The sequence below is a fragment of the Microplitis demolitor genome, chromosome 5 (assembly GCF_026212275.2).
Source record: "Microplitis demolitor isolate Queensland-Clemson2020A chromosome 5, iyMicDemo2.1a, whole genome shotgun sequence".
In the NCBI taxonomy this organism is placed as follows: Eukaryota; Metazoa; Arthropoda; class Insecta; order Hymenoptera; family Braconidae; genus Microplitis; species Microplitis demolitor.
In genome coordinates, this window is record NC_068549.1 from 9,856,816 (window position 1) to 9,867,672 (window position 10,857).

The 10,857-nt window shown below is 27.1% G+C and overlaps 1 protein-coding gene across 4 annotated transcripts; it reads left to right on the top strand.

Annotated features, from left to right (window-relative positions):
- Nucleotides 1–4,289: 4,289 nt before the first annotated feature.
- LOC103568744 (NAD-dependent protein deacylase Sirt4) lies at nt 4,290–7,303 on the top strand. Of its 4 annotated transcripts, none has more exons than XM_053739066.1 (3): nt 4,290–4,353; nt 5,378–5,654; nt 5,715–7,303. In XM_053739066.1, exons 1-3 carry the CDS (start codon nt 4,335–4,337, stop codon nt 6,328–6,330), a joined length of 912 nt encoding a protein of 303 aa, XP_053595041.1. In that variant the 5' UTR covers nt 4,290–4,334; the 3' UTR covers nt 6,331–7,303. The 4 variants fall into 4 exon arrangements, with proteins under 4 accessions (XP_053595041.1, XP_014298489.2, XP_053595040.1 ...); XM_014443003.2 differs by having other exon boundaries at nt 4,324–4,365; XM_053739065.1 differs by lacking the exon at nt 4,290–4,353 and adding an exon at nt 4,372–4,520.
- The last annotated feature ends 3,554 nt before the right edge of the window (nt 7,304–10,857 follow it).

Genomic DNA, 10,857 nt, shown 5'->3' on the forward strand with positions numbered 1-10,857 from the left:
CTTAGCATTAAGAGTCTTGCAAAATGTACAAGTTTTCAATCGCTCAACCCACGAAGTATAGTTATAACCCAGACAGCACTCAAGTTGGAATGATTGCTTTACCTCGTCTTTTTAAAGGCACCCTCAAGAAGTCTTATAATGACTTCTTAAAGGTATCATTTTTAAGAACTCTTAATTAAGAGCTCTTGATGACTCCATAAATAAAACGTCAGTTTTGTGACGTCTAAATGTATTCATTTTTAAACTTCTTTATGAAGTCAAAATTAGGAGCCCCTTAAAGACGTCGTGGTAAATTCATACTGGTCTTATTTGCGAAGTCAGAAAAAATAATTCTTTGAGAACTCTTTTTAAAGACGTCTTACTGAGCTCGCTAGCTGGCTAATTCGACATCTTGAGAACTTCTTAAAGACTTCTTTAAGATGTTGATGAAACGTCCAAATCATAAATGGGAACTAATTCAGAACTCATCAAGACGTCATTTTGCTATCTGGGAAGGAGTCTGAACGGTATAGGATGAATGACTTTGAAAAACAAATTTTTTCTTTAATTAATTTTACAAAAAATCGATGTTTAAAAATCGTTTTCAAAAAAAAGAATCGATTTTCTTCAATTATTCGAAAGGCCTACAATCGGTTAAAAAAAAACCAACAATCGAAACGAAAACATCTATTGTTCGATTAATCGATTTGGATTGAGCATCACTAGACGACTCAGTGTTGCCAATGTCCGGGTAATTACCCGTTTTTCGGGTAATTTGTCATCAAACGGGTAATCGAGCAAGTAATTGAACACAGGCGGGTAAAATCGAGTAATCATTTATTTAATAAAATCGACTTAAAAAAATTCTGCCAAAATTTTTTTAAACTAATTTCTCATGTATTAAAATTCATATTTTACCGCTTGCACTTATAATTTGCGCTTGCGCAATATCAAAAACGTAAAGAGCGATTTACGCGAGCATTTAACCAATCAAATTTCTGTTTTATACGATGACATTCAATGTAGTTATATATGAAAATACCTTGACTAGTCGAAGAACGTATTGATATAGGTTTGAATTCAAAACCGTATTAATATTTATTTTTCCGTTTAAGTTCTTTTTAAATAAAAACGAAGTCTTTTATATCATTTTCCTATTTGCTTATAGTCTTCAGTTTTGTCAAATTAAATAAATAAATTTTAATAGTTAATTTTATCACCAGCTAAAGAATTTGTATAATTAACGTAATACATTTAGATGGATAATTCTAAAACAATTGAACATCTGATGAAAGATGGTCAACGGGTGAAAATTAATAACTATTATTTTTTTATTATAAAGCCAGGTAACTATTCTCAACTTAATATATTGTACATATTGATTATTATTTTTTAAAAATTATTGTATTTTTGACGAAGGAAACGTAATTTTTAAAATTCATGAGAGCAAATTATTGTTTGAAGATCAGAGCCCAATGAATCCTTGAACTCATCACGCTCATCACAAGTATCTGACGAAGAAATTCACTGAGAGTATTATTGAAATTTCTTAAGTAACTTAAGTATTATAATTAGTAATTTGATTAATTATTTCAGTACACGACGAAAGATTAAGTAGTGTAGATAAACGGGAAGAGTAAATATATTTCCTAGCCAAAGTCAATATATTTTAGATATTTAAATATTTTATCAAATAAAAGTTTAAATCGGATAGGTGGTTACTAAAGGTAAATATATTAATAGCAAAAATATAAATAGGTATATTTAGTATAATTTAATAACACTATTTAAATTATTAATTTAGGAAAAGCAATAAAATGATTCATCAGAGTCTAATGAAAATTTAGAAACAAATGATGAAACTGAAAAAAAATTATTGAATCAGGTATATATTATTTCGTTTCATTTTTAATAAGATAAGATTAATTAATATAGAATAAATATTTAACTTTTTTAGAGTAATAGCTCAGATATAGATTGCGATTCGGAATGCGAGGGTCAAAAGTCGAATAAAACGAAAAATGTGAAAAGATTACGTAAAAAAAAATTAACGGTGCCTAAATTTTGTAATGCTTGGCTTCATAACGAAGAGTTTAGAGAGTGGTTGAAGAAATCAGTCCATAATGAAAGTAATAAGGCATTTTGTAAAATATGTTCAGTTGAAATAGTCTGTTATAATAAAAATAGTCTTAAACGTCACTCGAAATCAGCTAGATATGTGTCAAATCTATCAAAGCCCACTAATAATTATACTATCAATAATTTGATGCCAGAAACTCCTCTAGACAAACAAGTGAAAAGGGCAGAATTAATTCTTAGTACAATCGTAGCCACGAAATGCTTGTCGTTTTCATTGATGGATGTACTTGGACCCATTTTGACAAACATATTTGTAGATTCAAAAATTGCAAAAAAATGATCAATCAAAAGAACGAAGACTACAACCGTTGTTAAAAGTTTATCAAAGATATTAATAAAAAATTTCTGTGATAAACTAAAAACTCCAGGATCGTTCTTTTCATTGATAATGGATGAAACGACCGATGTCAAAAATATAAAGCAATGTGCTTTTACAGTCATTTATTACGATGAAGCAACTCAAAAAATTTTGACAAACTTTTTTGATTTCGCAGAAACAGATTCAGGTGACGCTAACGCTTTATATTCTTTGGTGGAAAAAGTTTTGGCCGAAAAAAATATCCCCTTAAGTAATTTGGTTGGATTTTCTTTCGATACAACCAATGTCATGGTTGGAGATAAAAAATCTGTCTTTGCATTATTAAAAAAAAAATATCGATGGAATTGTAACGGTAAAATGTTCATGCCATATGATACATCTTGTCGCTTCAAAGGCATGCACCAAGTTATCTACTTCGGCTGAAGACTTATTGCGTAATTTAGGATCGTATTTTCATCGCAGCTGGAAACGAATAAAGGAATTGCAAGAATTTTAAGAATACTTTAAAGTTGATATCCACAGAGTATTGTCACCCAGCACAACACGTTGGCTGTCATTGAAAAATTGTGTTGATCGTGTTCTCGAATAATACACCCCTTTGCAGGTTTATCTTCAAGGCCAATTACTCAAAGATTCATCTCCAACACTACATACAATGATTAAAACTATGGATAACCGATTCACGTACATCACATTGCAGTTTTTAAGCTATGCTTTAGGTATTTTTACACGTTTTAACGTAATGTTTCAAACGGAAAAACCTGTACTACATAAGATTAAGCCTGAAATTAAAAGTCTCGTCAAAGAGTTATGTTCAAATTATATGGATATCATACACATTCGAAAAAATGATATTTTTAACTTAGATCATAAAAATCCTCGTCGGTTCACGCCGTTAGATGATATATATGTCGGTTTGGAAGCAAATAAAAGTCTGAAAGATTTGATAGAAAATAAAAAAGTTCAAAACTCTGACGTTATTGAATTTAAAAAAAAAATTTTTAATTTTTACATTGAAGCTGTGAGTGAAATCAAAAGTAAATTTGTTTTTAGTGACTCTATGTATACATTTTTACATATTTTAGAACCTAAACAAGCTCGAGCTTATAATATAAAATCCTTAAGTGTAGTTTTAGAAAGATTTCCGATACTGAAAAACTACGTTGTAGTACAAGACTTAGATAATGAGTGGAAAAGACATGCCCTTTTGAATTTAAGTGATCACAATATTGATATTAATCTAGAAACTGAGGATTACTGGAATCAAATTTTTAAGTTAAAAAATGCTGATAATGAGGTAGTTTTTAAAAATCTTAAAAAAGTAATATACTTTTTACTTATTTTGCCGTTTTCCAACGCATCAGTCGAAAGAATTTTTAGTGATGTGAAAAATATAAAAACTGATCACCGCAATAATTTATCGACTGATACACTGAAACCTATTTTGATAACAAAAAACTTAATATCCAAAGATGGCAATATTTTAAATTTCGAGCCTAGTCAAGAATGAAATGATCGATGCTAATATTTGGGAAAAAAACGATATTTAAGGTTTTAATTCTTTGATTAAATGTAATACTTCACATTTATATTTAATTTTATTTGTATATTTTACGTATGTTTATTAATATTATCACTCATGAATTTATGAAAAAAATTATTTAAATAAATAATAGTTTAATGTATTCGTACTTTTTTAATTTAAATACCCTTTGTCAAGAGATATTCAATTAAATTTTGAATTTGCCGCTTAAAATAGAGTTGGTAACTCTGATTTTCAGTACCGGGTAAAAACGGGTAATCAGACTCTGTGGAGTGGGCAATCACAAATTCGGCCATCGGCAACACTGAGACGACTATACAATATTTCAAAACTATCTCGAGTATAGACGGAACTATGTATTTTTACAGAAAATGTATGATTCAAGGTTAAATTATTGTTTTTTTTAGCAATAAAAAGTAACTAAAGTTTAATCGAATAAATAGAAAAAAATTTTATTAAGTATTTGGTGAAATTAATTTAAAATGTATGAAGTCATACTTTTTAATTCTAAAAAAATGAGTAGATCATGGTTATTTTCTAGTAAGAAAAATTAGTCATAATAAGTATTTTTATTAACTTTAATAAAATAATATAAAATTATCTAAACAATAGTTTGTTACATTCTATTTGTTACAAATCAGTGTTTGTTTAATTATTATAAAAGCTTGTTTAGAGCACCTAGTGTTGCCGTTATTTTTACCAATAATCAGTCAGGGTTATTTTTTCATTCCCTCAGAAGTATACTTAGAATTTATTATTACTATAAATATGGAAATCATTAAATTCGCAACAATCTACTGTACACGAGTGAAGAATCCAATGATTTGAAAAACGTTCAAAAATTATTTTTTGGGGAAGACCAGATTACCCTAACAAGATAAAGTTAATTTGGTTTAAAGTTAAAGCCTCAAAAAATATTCAATTTCTTTAATTTAAACTTAATTTCAATACTTATTTAAATACTTTTTTAATTACTTGTGCCTTTTAGTAATGGGTACTTAATATTTACTTTTGTAACTGAGAAATTTAATAACGTAATGTGACAACTCTTAGTACTATAAAAAGAATGGCACTAATTTATCTATTATATTTAATATTAATGATAAATAATTTTTTTTTAAACGTCTTTTCTTATTTTATGCCTTTAATAATTAAATTACTTGCTTTTTATTCTCGATAAATAAAATTTTTAAACAAATGAAAGTGTCCGCAATCGGTATCCTGTCACCCTGTCCAAAAATTCCCATAGAATCCACTCAAATGCGACAAAAACCGCATAGAAACCAATACAGTCTATAGGATTCTATGCCGTTTTTGTCGCATTTGAATGGATTCTATGGGAATTTTTGGATAAGGCAATAGGTCTTTTACCCAATATTATTATTATTATTCTTTAGGTTTAAAATATAACTCCAATATTTGTTTTGTACCAAAATATGAACCACCAAAACCAAATGATTTAATTCAACTTGAAAATTTCATAAAAAGTGAAGGAAAATTATGTGTTTTAACTGGCGCTGGCGTTTCAACGGAAAGTGGTATTCCCGATTACAGGTCAGAAGGAGTAGGATTATATGCTACGAGTAACAGGAGGCCTGTTTTATATCAAGATTTTAGAAATCATGATCATATTAGAAAAAGATATTGGGCTAGAAATTACATTGGTTGGCCAAGGTTAGCTACAGTACTTTTATAATAATTTAAAGATGAATAAGTAATTATTAATGTTAACAGATTTTCAAAATTCAAACCAAATTTCACTCATCATATTCTCAAATACTTAGAAGATATAAACCTTGTATCATGTGTTATAACTCAAAATGTTGATGGATTACATTCAAAAGCAGGCAGTCTTAATGTAATAGAATTACATGGAACTGGTTACACAGTTATGTGTTTAAATTGTGATAATAAAATTTATAGACATGATTTTCAAAAGATTTTAGATAAATTAAACCCAACTATTAATGCCGTTAGTAAAGAAATACGACCTGATGGTGATGTAGAACTTTCAGAAGAACATATCCGAGGATTTATTTTACCACCGTGTAATAATTGTGGTGGGATATTGAAACCTGATATTGTATTTTTTGGAGACAATGTACCAAGACATACTGTTGAAAAAGTTCAAAGTGCTGTCGATAAAGCTGATGCATTATTAGTACTTGGAACATCTCTAACTACATTCTCAGGCTACAGAATTATTTTACAAGCAGAAGAAGCTAAAAAATCAATTGCAATTGTCAATATTGGTGACACTAGAGCTGATAAATATGCTAATATTAAATTGAATACTAGATGTGGTGAAGTATTCAAACAATTATTTCCCACTTTGAAATTTCATAATTAAATTAATACATAACTTAGTAAGTTATTTATTTATTTTATTTAATTTAAACTGATCAGCATTGTACATGAAAAAATCAATCATATTAATTAGAAAAAAAAAAAAAAAGATAAATTATTAAACATTTAGTCATAAAAAGATATTGCGCCGTATTGCTCATATGAATATTATCAGTAAAATTAACTAGTATATACAATCGCTGAAAACGATGAGAGGGATCCACTTGCCTGCGACTAATTAAGCTACTAATCTTAAATTGGTGGTGTGTGTCACTGATGCTGTTTGCATTCTCTGACTACATAAAGTAGCGTAAGCATTATATGTAAATAAATGATGTGTATATTAAAATTATTATTTATTGCAATTTGTAAATAATTATATATAGATAATCCAAATACTAAAATATACAAATCCATAAAAAAATTATTCGAGTGAATTAATATTACGGTTTCATAACTTTAGTACAAATTAATATATAATAATATATTGCGTAGCGAAGGATGAAACAGGATAATTTTAAACGAGGGTTAAGTTGACTCCCCAACTCGAAGATGAGAACCAATAGTACCTGAAGTCTGAAATTGTTTTATTCCGTGCTATACACTATAATCTTCATGATTACCTGTATTGATTTTAGGGAGTTCTAATATCTAGAGCCAGAAAAATATTACTTTTTGGCCAATAGCGCGGTAAGTACCCTAGTAGCTATCTTAGTCAAGATCTCGAAATCACACACTGAGAAAAATTTTCTCTTCGGACAATTAAATTGCTTTTGTTAAATTCTGTTAAACTAATATTTAATTGGGACAACTCAATTTTATTACGTCAACAAAATCTATTTTGTCATTTTTAACAAATGATTTAATAGCTTCTATTTGGTTGACGTTAATATTTCTCTTGCTACGATAATAAAATCATTTGGTAAAGTTAAGAAAATATTTATTTGATAGACAACTAAATTATTTTGTAGTGCCAATAAACTCAAATATTAAAGCAAAATATCATTATGTTAATTCTAATAAATATTACTTAGACATAACAAAATATATTCATTAAGAATAAATATATATATATATATATATATATTTGTTTGATGTTTATAAATATATATTAAAACCTAATGATTATTAATTTAAAAAGTTATGGTGCTAGGCAGTAGTAGCAGAAGTAGTTCGGTGTTCGTCACTAGATCGCGCCTACCTTTTGTAGTGTCCCTGGTAAGACACTTATTTCAGAGTTATTATATTCAAAACGTGAAGTATTTATGAGACAGGTTCTCCGCTATTAATTAGTAGGGTTATGATAACTTTTTTTGATAGTAATATAGGGATATCCTGTATTACTCTATGACATTAATGTTTTCCTGAACAAATATTATCACAGTACATAAAAAAAGAAGTGTCGAGGAAATAAATTATTTTTCTAAATATGCATTTATTTAATTGTTAAATAAATATTCTGTCATTTTAATATAATACTTAATTATTATTAATAACTCATTCTCTAAGGCTCACTAATATATTCCATTATGCCTACTTTATAAGCTCTACAGGTAATCAATTTGATTTTAGGCTTGCTACTTAACGCTTAATTATCTTTACTAAATATTTTGTAGTCTCTAATAATTTGTTTTGTTGGTGGATTATAAAATATTTAGTTAAAACAACCAAATATATGATTGGCAATGGGCAATCAAATTATTTTGTTGTCATAACTAAAATTTAGTTGTTAGAAGAAAATTTTTTTCTCAATATATTGATTGTAAAATTACAAAGTTTTTAACTGAATTTTCAAATAATCTTTAAAATTAAACTATGTATTTGAAAATTAATAAACTTATATTGAGTTTCATTATTAAATTTCAAAATTCGTAAGATATTTTAAATTTTCAAATTTTCTTCGTAAATTTCAATCAAATGTTTTGAAATTTAAGTTTAAATTTGAAAATTCAGAATATTAATTCAACGATTTATTCTAACCGCTTGATTGTCTTAAAATTTTAAAACAAAATTCAAGAAATTTACATTCACAGCTTTATTATCAAATTACTTATGAATGATAATACAAAACTTAATTTCGTAAAATTCATGATGTACCTCGGATCAAAAAAATAATTTGATTTTGACTTTTTTGACGTACTTTTGACAGCTATAAATTGTTTTACTTGTATTTGACTTAGTTAACTTGATTTTGGCTACACTTATTTTTTTTTAATTTCAATATGACTTCTTTAACTTAAAATTTAAGTCAAATTCAAGCTAAGTTTGATTTAAAATTATCGTATTTAACTTAGTTAACTTAAATTTTTTAGTCAAATCTAAGACAACGAGACTTTAATGTGACTTGGTTGTCGTACATCGGTAAGTAAGACAACAGTAAAAACCAAATGTGTTTTCATAACTAAAAATGTATTTTTCATCTTATATCTTATATGTATCATGAAAGAGGGGGTGTCTGTGCTTATGGTACGATTTGCAGCCGAAACTACACATCGCAAACGAATAGTGTTTGTATGTGGTAGTAATCATATGAGTTTCCCATAATGCACTGGGGTGGTTCCGAGTTAATAACTATAAGGGTGTAAAAGATACGGGGGTTGAAAGACGGTGAACTTTGAAAATGTGTCTATGACATTAATTGTAATTAATCTAGAATGTTATGGATTGTTCTAAAAATTTGGAGGATACATCTGAAATGCTCCAAATCAAACTTAGGTGGTTTAAATTACTTAAAATTAATTCTAATCAGTCTTAAATGTTCTAGATTGTTCCGAATATTCGGAGAATCGATCGGAAAACTTCAAATTATACTTATTTGATTTAAATCTCATAAAAATGATTCTAATAAGTTTAAAATGTTTTGCAAGGTTCTGGAAATCAGATGACATACTAGAAAATTCTACTATATATGTAAATTACTTAAAAATTATTTCATTGGTGTAGGATGCTCTAGATTGTTTTAAAAATTTTGAAAATATTCTAAAAATATATTTTGAAGTCGTATACTACACGAAAATAATCGGAACAACCCGATCAAAAAATATTCTAGAACGATCAGAATTAATTTGAAGTCATATTCGACATTCGAATATTTTAGAAGTTATCAGATAATTTTCGAAATTTTCAGAACAGTCCAGAAAATTTAACACATAAATAAATGCACCACCAAAAAATAACCCAGCGAAGCGGACGTTCGCAGCTACACTGTTAAAAAAATTGTTTGAATTTTCAAAACATTGTATGTAACGCAATAAACACATACATTTGTGCTTGAAATTTCATTACTAATTTCATATAGAATTTAAAATACAAGTTTTTGAATTTTCAAATCAACACTTTGAATTTTCAAATACTTCGTTTTGAATTTTTAAATACAATTTTTTTAATATTCAAATACTTTGTTTTTAATTTTCAAACACTTTCTTTCTAATTTTCAAATAGATGTATTTAAAAATCTGAACTTTTTATTTGAAAATTCAAAAGCGTGTATTTTAAATTCTATACGATCGTTACAATGAAATTTCAAACACAATTGTATGTGTTTATTGCGTTATATACAATGTTTTGAAAATTCAAACAATTTTTTTAACAGTGTGATGTACACCGCTCACATTACTCAAATTTATTATATATTTAACTAATTAGTATTAATACACAATCCCTGATTACTGAACGCGCAGCATGTCACGCGCAGAAATTTCATATACAAGTATTTGAATTTTCAAATAAGTATTATGAAATTTCAAATGGAATTATTAAAATTCAATATGACTTAGAATTTTCAATACTTGCTTTGAAAATTTAAAAAACAAGTATAAATTTTAAGTACGTTTATTAAAATTCATATTCTTTTTCTTAATTTAAAATACCAGCTTGATTATTAAATTACGTACATTAAATTTGAAGCTTTTTTTTATTGAAAATACAATTCAAATATCTAGTTATGAAAATTCAATTCCTTTTGTATTATAATTTTCAAATTATTTTTTACAGTGTACGAGAAACGAATAGTTAACATAAAAGTATGACAATGATTATCACATACAGATAGTTATCATTCCCTGTTGCAAGATGGTATAGTATTAGCATTTTTTTTTTCAGCGTGTAGTCTTGCTTTATTTTGAATTTTTCAAATTACGCCAAAATCAAGTTATTTTTTTGATTGAAAATCAATTAGAAATTTAATTTTTGTATTAGAGTAAGAAATATATTATGTATTTTTTGTGAAATCTTCCAAACAATGAAGTTTTTAAATTGATTGAAATAAGAAATATAAAACCTTTTCATTCCGAGTATGGCCTGATGACACTTTTTTTATATTTAGGATAAGTATAACAAAAATCCTAGCTAATAATGTTTAATATTAAATGCATTTTATACACCAAATGTACATTAATTTACTTTTAATACTAGTACAATAGTTATGAAGCTAAGTAGTCAACAAGTTGATGAAGTATACAGTTCACTTCTACTGTATACTCACACCTTTACTCTTGTAGGTGTATCAATATTAGCGTTCTCAACCGCAATC

Excerpts from the sequence above, each read along its gene's own strand:
- LOC103568744 (XM_053739065.1), top strand. The coding sequence starts at position 4,463 with ATGTATGAAGTCATACTTTTTAATTCTAAAAAAATGAGTAGATCATGG. Across the intron at positions 4,521-5,377 it reads TAGATCATGGTTATTTTCTA|GTTTAAAATATAACTCCAAT; the intron begins GTAAGAAAAATT and ends ATTATTCTTTAG. Across the intron at positions 5,655-5,714 it reads AATTACATTGGTTGGCCAAG|ATTTTCAAAATTCAAACCAA; the intron begins GTTAGCTACAGT and ends TAATGTTAACAG.